At 33.0% G+C, this 19,490-nt stretch overlaps 1 protein-coding gene across 1 annotated transcript in view; it reads left to right on the top strand.

Moving 5' to 3' along the window:
* MDGA2 (MAM domain containing glycosylphosphatidylinositol anchor 2) overlaps positions 1-19,490 on the top strand; it is an 852,475-nt gene that overhangs the window by 821,152 nt on the left and 11,833 nt on the right. Inside the window, exon 15 of the mRNA XM_007986604.3 lies at positions 14,236-14,366. Coding sequence (XP_007984795.2) covers positions 14,236-14,366 — 131 coding nt within the window. The remainder of the gene's footprint in view (positions 1-14,235; positions 14,367-19,490) is intronic.

Raw genomic sequence — 19,490 nt, 5'->3', positions numbered from 1 at the left:
TCAGAAAGCTGTAGTTTAAGTTAAATTAGGCAACATACATAGTATCTTCAACCAGATGGCAGACACTCATAATCTTAGGTTACTTTGAATCTGAAAAAGCAATAATAATAGCAATAATAAAATAATAGTTGACATTTATGAAGTATTCATCATGGGCTAGGATACTTTGTGGATTATTTCTCTTAATTTTCATGATCAACATTTGTGCTTATTAAAATCATTATCCTGTTTCATAGATAACAAAATTGAAATACAAAGAACTTTAGTTACCATGCCCATCATATGGCTAAGTAGTGAAGCCATAATACAAACACGGGAAGCTGGATAGAGTCTGCCTGTTTTATTACTGCACAGGAACACTTGTTGGAAGATTTTTGCAAGCCTAGCTAAGTATGTGACATTTATTTAGTAGTGGCATGAGTTATTAGACTTTTCCGCAAAAAGCATAATGAGATATTTGATTTAGGGGAAAAAAAACATAAAAATAGGTAAAAATCATTCAGAAACAAAATCTAAACTGGGAAAACTGGGAATCACTTAAAAAACCAATGAAAGGAAACAAATCGCATAATTGCCAAACCATTTTATTTATTGCGGGATTACTATATTATTACTAATGTAGGATTGGCTCAACTCTAATTCTTCCTTTTTGTCAATAATGTATACTCTATTTCCTCTTTATTTTGAATATATTTCATGTACGTTCCTTCTCATCTTCCAATTTACATTGGATCACATATTTTAATTGGTTTTTAAATAAATATTTCCAAGACCAATATTTTGAATTACTTTAAGTCATAAAATATGTTCACTTTATTTATAAGACTAGATTTTAGGGCTTTATTTTAAAATAATTTTAAAAATACTTTAAAAATACTTTTAATACATCATTGTAATATACTTTTAACTTAACAGTTTTTAGTTAGTCTTATCTTCTGTATTGTCAATGGATGTCCAGTTGATGTTCTGCTTGTTTTATTCTGATTATTTTGGGATAAGGGCAAATTAGGAGGACAGTTCTCCATTTCTTGGCAAACATTTACATTTTGACCCCTGTGCCATTTCTTTGCTTCATCAGACTGAAGGTTGCAGGCTGGGAATCAGGTCTATTACTTGGGTTCCTCTCAGCAAGCTGCAGGCATGCTGCTTAGTAAAATCTAGGCAAAAATACCTGTTCCAGACATTGAGTAATCAGTTAAAACTAGATGAGATAGTTCATTAGAGAGATCTGCTGGTAGTTAAAACATTCCCTCTTTGCATATATTATTCTCAGACTTTCATTCATCTGTAAACTCAAGAGGCATTTATAGTCACTGGTTTTACAAATTGTATTTTCAGTTTTAGTCATTCTTTTGGAAATCCAGGTTCAAAGATGCCTTGTCTTGAATTTCTAATAGCCTAATTAAATTTATAACTTCTTGAGTAATTGTAAATAAATCTTGCACTTTTAACTGTGACTAAAGGACAGTATACCATTGAGAAGGTTCAGAATTATCTAATACAGAAATGAGCAATACCCTACTAAGAAGAGAGTTTCCTCTTTGGACCAAAGTCAAATATGTTGCATTACTTATTCGCAGTATAACAAATTTCCCCAAACTTTTGTGACTTAAAACAATAAATATTTATTATCTCACAGTTGCTGTGGGTCAATACAAGTATAGCTCAACTGAGTGCCTTTGGCTCAAGGTCTCTTCTAAGGTTGTAGTCAAGTTTTCAGACAAGGGCCCTGCTATAATTTGAAGACTCAGTTTGGGGAGGATACACTTCCAAGCCCACTTGCTTGATTTTTGGCAGGCTTTGCTCCCACAAGAGATTGGACTATAGATACTGATTTCTTGCTGGCTGTTGATTGGAGGCCTCCCTCAATTCCTCACCATTTGGACATCTCTACAGGGCTGTCGCATGACATGGCAGCAGGCTTTCTTCAAAGCAAGTAATCCATTAATAAGAGAGAGAGAATGCATGCCCAGGATTTTTCATAACCTAACCCCTGAAGTGGTATCCCATAATGTGTGTCTTGTTCCATTTAATGTGACTAGTTGATAATCCAAGCCCCTACCCAAGGGAAGAGAAATGCACAAGAGTGTTCATGCTAGGACCTAGGTTGAGTTGAGCTCTGCCACATTGGTACAATTTCTTTTTAGTTAAATGTTTCATCAAAATTGATTGAAGAAAAAAACATGTTTCCAAAGGAAAACTATAATGTTATCCTTAAAGTACCTGCTGATTTATATGTAAGTGATATAATATCTGGCCATTGATAATATTAAAATATTTTTTCAGCATTCCTGTGACTACTAATGGACATTTCAATTCTCGATGAATCTACTGAATTTCTAATGTTCTTGCAAAAAAAAAAAAGGAGGGGGATCTCATATGATATCACTAGATATGACAAAAGCTTATAAAAATAAGTTAAATACATCATTCATTTCTTTAAAAAAAGAATGTGCAATGTAAGGGTCATATCATACCAGGAAATTAAGGCACTATACTTGATGCGAATGGTTCAATAAAGTTGTGTCTCTACAAAGCTAATTCTACTATGGAGTAAAGCATAGTAGAATTAGGAGGAAAGCAAAGGAGGTCATTAATGAAGAAGCAGGAGAGTATAAAAGAACTGATAAGTAGAGAGATGTGGGATTGTAGAGGGGCTTATTTTAAGAGGAAAAAGAGGTAATAAAAAGGGTAAGCTTAGATGAGAATTTAGAGCTCTGCTTGGGAAATGAGACTTGAAGAGAGAAACTGATGCCATTTCCACTAAAATGGGAAAAAAAGAATTAAGTATTAATAGTAACATAGCTTCTGATAGATTTCTAGCTGCAATAACAGCAAGCTAACATGAAAGTTGCCTTCCTAACAGTCTCTATTTTCTCTGCAAAAGAGATACATGTTCCAAGAGGAGATAGCTTTAGGAGAGTGGTAAATGGGAGCACAAAGTAATTGACAATATATACACAGTTGGAGAGGTTGGAGATGAGGACATCAGTCTTTAGGTTTCTGAAATGCATTTTGGAATATAATGGCCAGTTTGAGTCCCCATCTGTGCATAGTACTACATTTCGCTTGTTAACTGATTTTCTTGCTGTCTTTTTAGTCCATAGCTTCCAGGGTAAAGATCTTTCTCTAAAAGCAGTAACAGGACCCTAAGGATATATGCCCCTCTGGCTTCTCCTTGGGCTAACTTCATAGTCTATTCCAGTCATACTTGAAGTTTTCCTGGACAAGCTCTCTTGTGCCTGGAGCCTCTTCACAGGCTCTCTCCCTTGTCCTGATGAACTGTAGGCTTGATGGGAGTAGAAATAATGTCTCTTCTGATAACACCCTGCCCTGCATGTAAATATTCAAGTAAGCCCCCCAAAATTAATAAACAAATATTTGTTTAATTGTCTAATTGAATAAGTACTTTTTCTCCTATTTAATCTTCTAAGTCATGCATAACCTTCCTTAAAAAGGCAATTCAGGCACTGTGGGAGGCTGAGGCGGGTGGATCACGAGGTCAGGAGATCGAGACCATCCTGGCTAACACAGTGAAACCCCGTCTCTACTAAAAATACAAAAAAATTAGCCGGACGTGGTGGCGGGCACCTGTAGTCCCAGCTACTCGGGAGGCTGAGGCAGGAGAATGGTGTGAACCCAAGAGTCGGAGCTTGCAGTGAGCTGAGATGCGCAAATACACTCCCGCCTGGGGGACAGAGCGAGACTTCGTCTCAAAAACAAAACCAAACAAACAAACAAACAAAAAGAAAAGGCAATTCAGGGACATCTGCTGAAATTCTTTCCTATCTTCTCTGCTCCTTTTATTCCCAAAACTCCTGATATGCATGCCTGTTATAATGTTTGTCACACTGACCCCTGTAAAATTGTAAACTTCTTGAGAGCAGTAACCATGATTTATTTATATTTGATTCTCTGAAACAACATTTACACAATAGATTTAAAGAATGATCCAAACTAGATTCTTTTGCTTCTGAATATACTAGAATAACAAAACAAGGGAATTGAAAGTATGCAGTTTAGTTTGGAAATAGAAGGTAGTTTCATGAAGACATTATAGATTGTGAAAAAAAAAAAAAAAGAGAGAGAGAAGAAGTTGTTTATTAATGACTTAAATGACTTAACTTGAATTTTCATCTACATGCTCTGGCAACTAAAGCAAAAAGAAAAGCAGAAGTGTCACATATTCTTAACAATTAATGCAAACAGAAATGCATATTATAAAACTACACTTCAGTAATGTAATCAGTAATATCTTTACTTAGTAAGATATTCATATAAAGAATAAACATATAAAACTTGTTCAAATAAAAATTTAATATATTGATAAACCATAATACAGGGATAAAACAAAATTTTTGTTTTGAGCTGAAATATTAAGGACCAGGTATGTCACCTTATGATGATCTAACTTAATGTAGAGTTAGAATGTAAAGAATCTGAAATTACTCATTAAGTTTCTCTTAATAAGATTTATTAGATTAAGCAAGAGTTTGGCAAGAATGGATTAATGCTTTCTAACAGATATGTTGGCATTCAAGGATTTTAAACTAGGAACTTAAATATTTTTATACAGGATATTGAGAAAGCAAAGATAATGTTTTGCAAGATTTTATGAGTTTGATTTTTATTCTCCTCTTGGTCAAAGACTGTATTTCTTCTGTTTAGAATTTAAAATGTCAACATTCTTGCTTACATATCAAATATATTCTCAAATAGGAAATCAGCTCACATACTGGGATTTTTTTTCCGTGGAGTTAAATGCCATATGAGAAAGAATGTTAAGACAAGGAACTATTATTTTAGAGCCTTGATTACACTGACTCTGGGAGAATCTCAGTGGAATAAACAGAAAGTATTAAGGTACTTGTATTCTGATAAATTTTCAGAATTAAGTTCCTTGCAGAAGACAACTCTTAGGTGGCCAAGGGGACAGATAAGGCTACTTAGTGTTCTCCATTTAGATACTAGGGAATAACTACCAAACCATGAGCTGTTTGATAATAGTTGATATTAAGTCACGCTTTCTGTTAAGAATTAGTCAGTGCTGTCAGTGAAGTCCTGTTTATATTTAATACTGATGATGCCAATGCTGTCAATGTGAAAATAATGCTATAGGTGGAAGACATTCATTCAGTAAACTGCTTTGCTAAGTGAGATGTATTTTAAAATTGAGGAGCTGGATAGAATCTAGCCATGACTTATTACAATAAGTCTCTTTTTACAATAAAAACTTAAAATAAAAAAGTTTACAATAAAACTTTTTTTACAGATACTTGTTATAGACCTGCTAGTAAAACTATATGTAATCTCTAATACATTTATCTTTTTAGAACCAGGTTTGAACCACTAACTACTTCTAAACTAATTTTTTTTCTGTTTAATTCTTCATTGATGATGGTCCCTTAGACAGTGTGTATAATAAAATCTAGTGTGTTTAAGCAAAATTAATGTATGAACTGAGTAAGGCTGAGAACTCAGTAGCTGAGAAAGACTGTTACTTCAAACCATATGAGTCTCATTTTCAGCATAATTAACAGACAATATTATTTCATCAATTGACTTGATGGTAAGCAATTGAATTAACTGCTTCTGTTTCTCATCCAGTGTACCAAACTTTTAAAACTAATTTCACTGACATTAAGGTTTTTTTTACCCTTAGGTTTTGAATTCACTCATTTCTGTACAATAGGATGAATTGCACAGGCTATGTGCCTAATAGTGTTTAGGGTTCTATAGAGAATAAAATACAAATATGATGAAAGTTTTTTATTCATAAAATAGTTTGTCATCTTTTTGAGGTAATAAATCTCTGAATAAAATAAAAATTGAAAGTAATATGTATCAAAAGGTAGGACAAGCCCATGGCATGGGTGAACAAGGGAGAGAACACTGAGGAGTACATTAAAATAAAAGTGTCTATGGAAGAGAAGAAATATAAGGCGTCCTCCAAAAGAGGTAATTATATAGGAGGAGGAGAACAAAGGTCAAAGAATATGAGAAATGGACAGAGCCAGTGTATGACAAGGGAGAATACTGTGCTTATGGGAGAGTAGAGAAAGTGATAGAACCAAAGAGTTTAGGAAAAGGTCAGCATGAGGGATCTGACTTACATCAGAGAAATAGAAAGGAAAGCTATAATTTAAAAACATTTTGGACTCTAATGTACAAATTCACCTGTGCACCAGAAGGAATGGTAATAACTGTAGAAAATAAACTGACATTTTTCATTTAGGATAACACTGCAATTATATGTTGAAAAAATAATATCAATGGGTGTGTGCAGCTGTTTTTATTCAAGCAGAAAACAATGATTTTATAATTTCTCATTTTGTATGTATGTATAAAACAAATGATGCTAGCAATTACCTATCAGTATACATAGATCTTGCCTAGAGCTGGATGATTTTGGCACATCCTTATTTTTCATGAAATGTGATACTCAAATTAGTGTGTTACTGATTATAACAACAATGTGATTCATATGCAAGTGATCTCCAGACCTCAGAATAAACCAAATTATAAATTAATTCATGTGAACTTGGCAATTTCAAGAATCTATTGGGAATATGTATGCACATTTTAGAACATATACTTAAATTATGTATCAAAAATATATATAATACATATTTATAGTACAATAATTAAAAGTAAAATTAGGTTAAGAACTTAAGAAGAGAACTAGGTAACATTAGTGAGAAATATTATTTATGCAAATTATAGTTTATATTATGATATATTAAGCAATATTAAAATAATAATCGGACTATCGCATAATGCCATGAATAACCTCAAAGTTTTGGCCATTATTCATGAGATAAGACAGCACTTACGTCATTTAGCATTTTTGCCTGCAGTCTTTTTTTTTTTTTTTGAGATGGGAGTTTCGCTCTTGTTGCCCAGGCTGGAGTGCAGTGGCATGATCTCGGCTCACTGCAACCTCTGCCTCCAGGGTTCCAGCAATTCTCCTGCCTCAGTCTCCCAAGTAGCTGGGATTACAGGCACCCACCACCATGCCCAGCTAATTTTTTGTATTTTTAGTAGAGACGGGGTTTCACCATGTTGTCCAGGATGGTCTGGAACTCCTGACCCCAGGCGATCCACCTGCCTCGGCCTCCTGACGTGCTGGGATTACAAGTGTTAGCCACCATGCCCAGCCTTGCCTGCAGTCTTTAAACATAAGAGCTGACTAAAGTCCTCTAAGCTCTAGCACCTGATTTTTGGAGAGTGGTGATCAAAAGATGAGAATGAAGAAACAAAGGAAAAGAAAAAGTTGAGTTTTGCTTAGCTTCTTCAAACTCGTATTCTAGAACTGCAGAATTTGAAAACTCCTATAAAATTGAAAATCCTTGGGGATGATTAAATTTATACGTTTTGGTATCTGATGTCTACTAAAGCATGAACACAGTGTCTCTGGGGATTTAAACTTACTTTTAAGGAGTATTAACACAATCCATCATATTCACTTCAGAGTTTTTTTTTTTTTTACTATAAATCTATAATGTGCTGAATCAGCTTTGCTGAATCTAACTTCTCTCGAATAGCTTTATTCTATTTCACAAGTTCTAATTTTGTTGGCCAAGATGACTTGACATAAGTTTAAATATTTTTTGGCACGAATTTATCTTTTATAAATTTAAGAACTGGAAACTTACTGAGAGAAAAGTTCCAAAATCATTTGTTGATTAACACTGCTTTTCTCATCACTTCTAAAATTACCAGTAATAAGTAGTTTGCATTCACTGACTGGGATAATAATAAAATTATTACTATATATGTAAGACATTGAAATTATATTTGAAAGATTTATTTCAATGTTGTAGTTCTTTTGTCTTTTTCTTATCAAACAAGTAAAATTTGCCTTTTTAAATACAATCTAGCTACAAATGAATATACCTTATTTAGTCTATTCTCAAACCTAACAAGAGCTCGGATAATTCAGACCTGACTTCTTTAAACCTAGGCAAAACATTTTTTACATATTATGTATTCAACAAACAGAAATAACTCAAGTTTGAATGTATATTACATATGTAAAAAGAAAATGTTAAGAAATAAACATAATCACAGGCAAACAGAATTCCCTTAGTGAGAAACAATATTTACTACTGACACAATGCCCTATCATTATTGATATAAGAAAGATAACTCATACATATTAATATGTTTTACTAAATCATGTATGTATTAAAACGCATGAATTCTGAAAGACGTGTAGTATGCACTATTTTGTTAGTGAACTATAATAAGTCTTAAAAATATTCTTTTAATATTTTTTAAAAAGTCCATTTCTTGATTGGATGGATATATTTCCTGTCAATTAAATCAAAATAAAAGGTCACGCAACCCAAGAGAAATAAAACTCTATATGAAAGGGTATGAGAGAAGCCTCAAAAATTGTCTGGTGAAAAATGCCAAAGGATTACTTCTTATTATTCAAGAATGAATAAAGATGAAGAAAATAGAGAGAGAAAAACATGAGGTTCTAATGAAAATTTCATAGAATAAAAACTGGCTCACATGGCATGTAGTAGAAGAAACACATACTCGTGAAAAAGACTTACTGAATGACTTCCAGTGAAAGTAAAATGTGTACAGCATATGCTTTATGTGTTTAATAAAGCATATAAGAATATGAACTTTATGAAAGAATATAAGAGAACAGTGGACCAAGAAAAAGATGGAATTGGATAAAGTCTAGATATAAAGGAGAATTCTGAGGTCACAAAAGAGTAATACACTTTAAATAGTATAACAGCAGAATAAAGATGACATTACAAACAAAACAACAGAAACAAAAATACGCTATGGAAATTAACGTCAGTTCTGTGGAAGACAAGTCTGAGATTCTTTCTGACCCTAAAGGGGAAAAATGATAGAAGGTAATTTTGAAGCAAAAAGTGAAAATGCAACACTGAAAGATAAAATCAAAAAAGAAAACTGGAGAACCATATGGATAAATATACACGGATTATTCCAAAATAAAATACTAGCAAATTGACTCAACTTTATAATAAAAAGTCAATGGTCTATTATAAAGTACATTTTATTCCTGCAATATAATATTTAGTTCAATATTATAAAGTGCATTAATATAACCTAACATGTCAATAGAGGAATAGAGAAACCTTAGTTGAATATCTTCATGTAATAAGAAATGTAGTGCTGATTATATGAGAAATAATATATGGTTTACATACTTTAATTCTCACTAAAAACTTATGCTAGTTATCATTTAGTTATCATTTGCCTGATGAGGAAGTTGAGGGAATTAGAGATTTAGATATGAAGACAGAGTCATCCAGCTGTGATATAAAGAATGCAGTTTTTGCTTAAAAAGTGGATACCCATATTTATATACTTCTATTATATGCATATATATAGTCTTATGTGTAAAGAATTAAAGAAAATTTCTCTAAAAACCGGAAGAATAAACTATATCATATAACAATACATATAACGATACATTGCTTTAAAAGCTAAAGCAACATACAACAGAATGTTAAGAAGGCTACCCTCTGAGTGATTTCATTTAATGATAATGTTATATTGTCTTTTCTGTTCATTAGAATTTATGTACAATATTCATATAAATAAGTCTATATACTACATTATGTGGAAATTTTATATGTCTATTGTGAAGTGTATATATTAACATATTACTAATAATTTTTATAATTATCTGTTATCAAAATGAGATCGTCTTAAAGCCAAGGAGTAGTAAATGATATCAGATAAGTCCTATTGCCCTAAACAAGCATAAAAATGGGCAAAATATGTTAGAAACCATTTTTTAGAGAATAGACCAAAAAACAGGGTAAGACTGCAATGGATGAGAAAAGAGAAACTAATGGAGTGATCTCCATGACAGTCAAGCTCTCTGCCTAAGGACAATTTCCTGACCTTGCCACAGATCCCAGAAATTCAAGCAGAATGTGAAGATCCCACTCAGTCAGGGAACAAAGATTAGCGTAATGTACAATTGATGTCATTGGAATCTGTGGGTCAGGACAACAGAAAGAAAAGAGATGTGCAGGGTTGAATCCAGAAGTCTGTACGGGGTTCCCTCAGGAGTATTTGCTGAAGGCTAGACTGTACATGTAGAAGACTAGAAAAACCAAGACTTATTGCAACCTTTGTGGGACTGGCAGCACAACAAAGATGGGGAGTGCAAGGAGACCTGAGAGGAGAGCAGCATGCAATATTGAAGTCTCAGCCATGAAACTTTATGAGAGTGTAGAGATCTCATAAAACCCCTGGCAGCACGATGAAACAAGAAAGGCTAGAATCATACCTGGGAGAAAGGCCTTCTCTAGATATTCTCTAAAAAAGCCTAAATGCAAGCCCCAATAAGATTGACAGATTTGGAGATTGAGTCCCATAAAGTTAGAGAATTTAGGGCAACAATTTTGGGTTTTCACAGATCTGCATTAGTAGTGGAAAACCAAGCCTATACAAGTTCAGCATGGTCAATTTATAACTGAACAATGTGCTATAACAAGAGCCAATAGCCTTCTGAGAAACATTACAGCTGAAGAGTCTCTATAATGTTCTATCTGCAATGCCCATTACTCACTGAAAGTCACTAGATATACAGATAAATAGAAAATATGATTCGTAGCCATAAAAAGTTAACATCAGTTCGTAGAAACCAAAGTTAAGAAAGTTAAACTTTGGACTTAGCAGATAGAGGCTTTAAAGAAGGTATTATAGGCCAGGCACGGTGGCTCACGCCTGTAATCCCAGCACTTGGGGAGGCCGAGGCAGGTGGATCACGAGGTCAGGAGATGGAGACCATTCTGGCTAACATAGTGAAACCCCATCTCTACTAAAAATACAAATAATTAGCCGGCTGTGGTAGCTGGCGCCTGTAGTCCCAGCTACTTGGGAAGCTGAGGCAGGAGAATGGCGTGAACCCGGGAGGCAGAGCTTGCAGTGAGCCAAGATCGAGATCGCGCCACCGCACTCCAGCCTGGGCGACAGAGAGAGAATTCATCTCAAAAAAAAAAAAAAAAAAGATATTATAAATGTGTTCAATGAAATAAGAGGATGTGCTGAAAGAATCAAAGGAAATAAAATGAGTGAATGGATAAAGAAGTTCAGCAGAGAAAGAAACTATACAAAAGGACTAAATAAGAATTATACTACAAAGTACAATAAACAAAAAAATTTACTGGATGGGCTTAACAGAAGACTGGAGATGACAGAAAAAAAAGTCAATGAACTTGAAGACAAGGAAAATTTTCTAATCTGAGGAAACAGGGGAAAATATTGAAGAAAAATAAACAGAGTCATAATGACCTATACAAGAATATCAAGTTACATTATATATATAAGTACTTAAATATATATATTATATATATAATTGACTTATATATAAGTCAATTGTGCAAAAGAGAGGAAAGAGACACGTGGCAGAAAATATTGTTAGAAATAATGGGGCCAGGCATGGTAACTCACATCTGTAATCCCAAACACTTTGGGAAGCCAAGGCAGAAGGATTGGTTGAACTCAGTTGGAGATCTACCTGAGTAAGATGGAGAGACTCCATTCATTAAAAAAAAAAAAAAAAGCTAGGCATGTTGGGGTGCCCCTGTAGTATGAGCTACTTTGGAAGCTGAGGTGGGAAGATCCCTTGAGCCCAGGAGTTTGAGGCTGCAGTGAGGTGCGATGGCACCACTGCACACCAGTCTGGGTGACAGAGCAAGACCCCATCTCTTAAAAAAAGAGTAAGATTAAATAAAATAAATTTGTAAAAGAATTAATGGAAAAGACTTAGAAGAAACTCAGCATAACCCTGAGCAAGATGAATCTAAAGAAAACCATATTTACATTCATCACAATCAACTACTGCAAACCAAAGACAAAGGGAAATTCTCCAAAGTGGCCTGAGAGAGAAAGAAAAGCATACTATGTACAAGACAGACAAAAACGAATGATGGTTTATTTCACATTAGAAATAGCATGCAGAAGATAATGGAACACCTTTAATATGCTGGAAAAAAAAAAACAAAACCCTGCCATCTATACCTCACGAGCAATATGAGAGAAATGAGAATATTTTTACCTAAAGGAATCAGAGAAATGTTGTCTCTAGAAGCTCACCACTGCAAAAAACTGCTAAGGGATGCCTTTTGGGCCGTGGGTGCCAGATTGCAACTCAGATCTACAGGTAGAAATGTAAACCACCAGAAATGGGAATAAGTGGAAACTGAAATGCCATATTTCCTTTCTTCTTATAATTTATAGAAAATATATTCATATCTGGCTCTTGAAAATAGTACCGTAAGGTGAGGTTTACAATGTAAACAAAAGTAAAATATATTTGAGTAAAGAAATGAGGCAGATAAATGAATTATATGTTGTGTAAGGTTGTTACATTTGTGGAGATATAGAATCTGAAGTGAATAGGATAAGGTAACAGTGGAACATGTGAAGGGAGTTTGAATTACGATTTGTAAGTATGAAGAAGTAAAATATTGACTCTAATTAGACTCTGAAAAGTTATATCTTGTTAACTCTAAAATAATCACTAATGCATAGTAAAAGGAGATATAGTTAAGAAGTCAGTAGACTACATAAATTGAAATCTTTTATTTTTTTTATAAATCCTGAAAAAAATCCGTTCCTGGAAAAAAGGAATGGAAGGGGATAGGGAGAAGGAAAAACAGAAGAAAGAAATGCAAACCAACAAGATGGTGTATTTAAGTATAAACACATCAATAAAGTACATTAAACATAAGTAAACTAAGCACTGAATTTAAAATGACTAATAAAACAATAACATAAATATCATCAGTATTACACTGAGGGAAAGTCACCAAACACACAAAAATTATATACTGCCTAATTCCATTAATATGACACTGTATAAAAGAAATCATTAATTAGTGATAGAAGCCTGATCACTAGTTATCTAGCAAAGGTAGGGTGGCTGGGAAGATAAACTACAGAGGAAAGTGAGAGAATTGTTTGAGGAAATGGAAATGTTCTGTATCTTGAACATTGATCAAGATACATTGATTGTATCTTGATCAAGTACTTACATTGTAGTAGACATTAGTCTAAAATTATTGGCCTATACACATAGTAATGAATGAATTTTATTGCATGTAAATTTTACCTCAATAAAGTTGATTTTTAAAATTATCTATTAAAATATTGATTGCCTAGTGATTAAGATGTAAGACTCTGAAACTCCCTGAGTTCAAATCCTGCTTGTGCTATGTTCTTACTGTATGACATAGAGCAAATTGTTTAACCCCTCTAAGTTTTCTCATCTATAATGTGGGGATGATAATAATAAATACTTCATAGGATTGTTGAGAGGATTAATTCCTCATCTGAAGTAAGTGTTCGAAATATATTTATTGTATTAATATCATTATCATCATTAATATTATTACTGTGTACAACACATTAAACTGTTGAAAGAGATATCAAATGATAAGATAAAAGCTATCTTCATTTTATATTCCAATAACTATTTTAGAAGAAAAATGAGACAGGTAAAAATCAAACTGAAAAAATAAGATTCTAAATGATAATATAAGACGACAGAATTAGAGTCCAACTCCGAGCAAGTTAGTCAGTACATGATTACATGCTATATTCATTTCCTCTTGCTACTGAAACAAATAACAAATGATCACCAACTTCATGACCTAAAACAACACAAATTTATTATCTTATTCTTGAGAATAGAAATCTACAGAAAGCATTCTGGGCCTAAAATCAAGATGTCATCAGAGCTGGCTTCTTCTGAAGCTCCAGGAGAGAAGCCCTTTCCTCTGTCTTTACTAGCTTCAAGAAGCTGCCAGTAGTCCTTGTGGCCCCCTCCTCCATCTTCGAAACCAGCCATGTAACATCTCTTTCTCTCTCATGGCCTTCATTCCTGTATCAAATCTCCCTCGGCCTCTGTTTTATAAAGCTATACGTAATTGCATTTAGGACTCACCCTAATAATCTAGAATAATCTCCCCATTGCAAAATCCTTAAATCCCTTTTGCAGTATCAGGCAACATTCACATGTTCTAGGGAATTAGGACATGGTTACTTTTGGATCAAATATCAAATGTCATAAGAGCAAAATAGGAAATGAGAGGAGAAGAGAGGACAAGACACTAGAGTGTTCTGTAAAATTTCAGTTTAAAAAGTTTACGAGTATTTGGTCAAGGAAAAACAAATTTGAGTTGAAAATGACTATGCAAAATAAAATTTTATTGTCATTTTTAGGCGTCTTAAATGTTTATCTACGTTTGAAAGGGCAAACAACAATAGAGAATCCACTGTGGTCTTCAAGTGGGAATAAAGGACAAAGATGGAATGAGGCTCATGTTAATATATACCCAATTACTTCATTTCAGGTAAGAATAGTAATTTTGGCTAATTAGTTGCTGTAAATGAGCATAACATTAAAGGTAGATCTTGAGGAAATATTAAAATATGAATATTCAGAAATCCAATGATATAAGCATCACAAAAATTATGATTAAGTTTTGCTTTAGTTCTAAAAGCTGCTTTATAAAGATAAATGCGCTTTTCCTTTATTCATTAATACTCATCAGGTAATTGGTTTGAATAATAGTTTATCAAAATTTAAATGATTTGCCTGGAAAAAATGTAATCCATTTCTTTTTTTTTTTTTTTTTTTTTTTTTTTGGAGACGGAGTCTCGCTCTGTCGCCCAGGCTGGAGTGCAGTGGCCGGATCTCAGCTCACTGCAAGCTCCGCCTCCCGGGTTCACGCCATTCTCCTGCCTCAGCCTCCCAAGTAGCTGGGACTACAGGCGCCCGCCACCACGCCCGGCTAGTTTTTTGTATTTTTTAGTAGAGACGAGGTTTCACCGTGTTAGCCAGGATGGTCTACGATCTCCTGACCTCGTGATCCGCCCGTGATTTCTATAAAACCACATGCTTATATTTTACTCCCTGAAAAAGAAATATATATATATATATATATATATAAGTTTCTATAATAATGGAACTTGGTAATCAATTATCAATCTGTTTGGATTTTTCTTGATGAAATTTTATGTACTCATAGCAAAAAGTTCCTTTTGATTTAATGCCATATCAGTAATTGATCACTGATTATTAAAATTAAGATGACTTTATTTTTCTTTGTTTCTATATAGAAAAGAAGTAAAACTTAGAGAGTTAGCTAAGAGAGTTACCAGTAAAAATACAGAAATTGTAAAGACTGCAACAGTGGCCATTATATCTAGAGACAACAGATGATTAAGCTATTTCAATGGAGTTAATACAGTTTTTAATGATTTTAATGTGTATAAACATATATACATATATAAATATATATCTACATATCCAAATATTTTTATATTTTAATAATATGGTAAAATATCTTCAAAGTCTATGACATATATCTTCTGCAGCTCTATGCCTTATTTCAAAAGAATTCAAATCTATTTCATGACACTGTATTTATAGCATTGAATGTTTCCTCTACTAGTGTTTTTTTTGGATGCATTTCATGGCATATGTTGTAAGGGTATAGAAAATCGTGCCAATTTTTAATTGGTGGAATGACCTTTTCTTGTAATCTAATCTATAAATTCTAATTGCTTTGGAGATTGCACTTCTAAATCAAACCAGGATGATAAAAATACATAGTCATTCACAATGATAAAGTATCAGAGAGTAAGACTAGCCAATTATCTACAGATATATAAAAGATTTATTCCCATATGATTCTGAAAAATAAAAGAATCATTTTGTTTCTATGAAGAACAATGCAGTCGAATGAATGACAACATATCATCAAACTAAATTAAACTGTGAAGATAGGATTCCAAAGTATTACTGACAGAAGTAACCTTAATATTAAAATGTATATACTGATATTGTCATAAAAAGCAAAATTTTTTCTAAAAAGTTGATATTATTCTAGATATACTTTCACTTCCCACATGACTGCCTCTCCAACACAAAATTCCAGCAAAGTTCACAATAAACAAAATACCAAGATCATAATATACCACACATTTTTTGAAAGTTTCCTCTGATTAAGTGTCCTTGTTTTTGTAGTTGTTGTTGTTTTTAAGAACTTTTCAGATATTGTACCATATTCTTCTTCTTTGCATTGTTTCCAGGAATAAATCTGTGGATAGCCTTAAATTTATTCTTCTGTATGTAATGTGACTTTTTTCTCTGGTTGCTTTTAAGATTTTCCTTATCATTCATTTTTATAAATTGTATTGTGATGTGCTTTGATATATTTTTCTTCCTTCTATATGTGCTTCGTGTTCATTAAATTTCTTGGATCTGTGGATTTATAGTTTTCATGAAATTTGAGGTTTTTCTCACTAATGTTTCTTCAGATACTTCTGCTAGTCCTCCTCTCCTTTGAAGATTTCAATCACACATAGATAAAATTGCTTGAAAGTGTCACACAACTCATTAAGGCATTTTCATTTTTTTCTATTTATGTTTAATTTGTGATAGTTTTTATTCTGTCTTCACATTCAACAATAGTTTCTTCCGCAATGTCTAATTTACTTTTAGTTTTATTCGGTGTATTTTTCATCTAAGTCATTGGATTTTTCATCTCTGTAAGTTCAATTTGAATCTTTTTAGCAAATATTTGTATGTCTTTAGTTAATATTTTAAATGTATGAAATCCAGTTATCATAAACATTTTAAATTATCTGCTATTGTCAACATCTATATAAGTTCTTGGTTGGTTTCAGTTGATTGATTTTTCTTCTCATAATGGATCATTGTTTTCGTTATTTTTTTACAAGTCTGGTAATTTGTCTGGGTACCAGACATTGTGACTGTTACCTTGATAGGTGCTGCATATTTTTGTATTCTTATAAATATTCTTGAGCTTTTTCAGGGAAGATAGTTAAGTTACTTCAAAACAGTTTCATTATTTTAGGTGTTGCTGTTAAGACTTGTCAGGTGAGACTAGAGTAATGTTTGATATAGGGCTAATTATTTCTCATGATGAAGGCAAGACTATTCTGAATCCTCCACCAAATGTCCCATGTATTACGAAATTTTTCCATGTGGTGGATGGGAGCAGTCACCATTCCCAGTCCTGTGAAGGCTGGGCACTGTTAACTCAAATTGATCCCTCTGGTTCTTTCCCAAGTATTGGGTAGATTCCTCATTTCATGTCCTGATCAGTACTCTGCTGAATACTCAAGGGGGACTCTCTGCAGTGCTCTGTTTCTCTCTCTCTTTTTCTCTGCCACTGTTTTTCTCTGGTATTCTGCCCTGAACATTCCGGCTTCCTTTGTTTTTTTGAACTCTCATCTCCTCAACTCAGATTTTCTACCAGGTTTCACCTTCTTTTCCTCTACTTGCACCATGGCCTATAAACTTTGTACTGGTCAACAGAATTCACCTTATTTGACTCCCATTTCCCAGGGAACACACGTCTTCATTATCTGATATCTAGTATCCTTAACACTGTGGTTTCATATACTTGGCCTAGTTATTTGGTTGTTTAAAGTAGAAAGATAGCTCTTGTTCCTGTTACTCTATTTTTCTTGGAAACAAATGGAAAAATTTGTATTTGTAAATAGTTTGAATTGATGCATTTTTAAGCTATTTAAATTACCAATGGAAAATAAAGATAGATAAAATCATCTTTTTATTTTGATCTATGCTCTTTCATTTCCCAACATATTTCTAGGTCTACTGGCTAAGGACTGTATTTCATTAATCTTGATTGTTCAAGGACACATGAAACACAACTAAATAATCCCATGCCACTTTTGTTGTTTTTGTCTTATTTCATTTTAGAGAAGATTTGTTTTGAATTTTTTATACGAAGTATTTTTTTTACCCAAAAATCTTTTATAACTTGTCAAGCTTCTCAAAAATATTTTTTTTGGTGTGTAACATCTTCTAGGAACTCCTGATAACAACAATAATACCAATATATTACCATATAAATTAAGTTGTGAGAAGCTTTAATATTACTCAAATGTAACTTTCTGGCATTTGAGGATATATTTACTTCAAGTGGAAGGCAAAACTTTTACCTCTTGAAATTTTAAATGGAATATAAGTGACTTTGAGTCTCTTTCACTAACATTTATGCTGTTTTATTTGTTTTGAGTTACATGACTTTAAATTAATTTGATCCATAAATCCTTTACAAAATTACTTGGACAGTCCTTTGTTTGAGTGGGTCCAATTAGTTTGCTTAGTTGAAAATACAATTATTGTTTAGTACTTTCCAAGACAAGTAGAAATTTTATTCTATTGAAATTTATGTTGGGTTCATTTACTAGAATTAACTTAGCATGATCAGTGCTTGGGATGAAAATATATTTTGCTACATTTGGAAAAATTAGGGCAACAATTCCAAAGAAACAAAATGGATATATTCTTATAATGTCAATTAATTTTACATCCCATACCAAGGAAAATATTTAACCATCCCCTTTTAATGTTTTACTTCTTTCATAGGATATTCCAAATGTTTTCCAGGGGTAAAGTATATAAATTATAAGACACAAAATGCTCCTTACATTTTCTTAGTTTAAGTGAAAGGGATTCTGGAAATCTCCTGCTCTTACTTATTCATTTCAAGACTTAGAAATAGGTTTTGACATAATTTTTTAAAATAAAGGTAGAAATCCTTAACACTGTAACAGGGACTGGAAAAGAGACTATACTGCTCTCCTTACATCATTCTGCCCTATGTTCCAACTAAGAATAATAATAAGCTAGAAAATATTGTCCTCATTAGCAGACATTACATGCTCATGTAGCATATCTGGCATTCTAAGCCACATTCCAGGGCAATTATATGGACACAATGGTGACTCCTGACTTAACCATTAAAAACATTTACCAATTGCAGCTCACAACTTGATGAATTTCTTTGTCTTTCCCAACAGTCGACTTTCATGTTATTATTTAACATTAGAAATTCTCACAGCTAATTGACATTTGTCCCACAAGTTGAACTGGCAGAGCACTGTGAAGTTAAACTCACCGTTCTGATTTGAGATGGTTTCCCCAGGGAAAAAGCCAAGGCTACCCACTAGGTCTATTATGTTGTCTCTCTTCAAATTTGTTTTGTAATGGTTGAGGATAGTTCAATTATTTGCTAAACCAGTAATAAAATAAAGATAATATTATTAATGCTAGTGGTTATTTTAAAATATATTTATATCCTGAAGTTTTTCAAAGTGATATGTACCGTCGGTTTTCAAACTGCAGTCTTAGGGTTTTGCATTTGCCTTAGCAGTAATGATTAGAAATGATTTGCCTTTCGTCAGGAAGAAACTATGTTGTAAATATTTGCAAAAGTCACCATTAAAAATGAAGGCAAATCATCAGAAGTGCATTGTATTATTTAATTCCCCCATCTACTTTTACTCATTAATGATTCATGTAGCTCTTCTTTTCTTGCTGAGAAATTACATTTGAACACACTTTCATAGCATCATCTATATTTTTATTTTGACCTCTATATTAATATGCTTTGAAGCATTATAATGTGTGTAAG

This window comes from Chlorocebus sabaeus, chromosome 24, assembly GCF_047675955.1.
Source record: "Chlorocebus sabaeus isolate Y175 chromosome 24, mChlSab1.0.hap1, whole genome shotgun sequence".
Lineage (NCBI taxonomy): Eukaryota > Metazoa > Chordata > Mammalia > Primates > Cercopithecidae > Chlorocebus > Chlorocebus sabaeus.
This window is presented reverse-complemented; position numbering and strand designations above follow the sequence as displayed.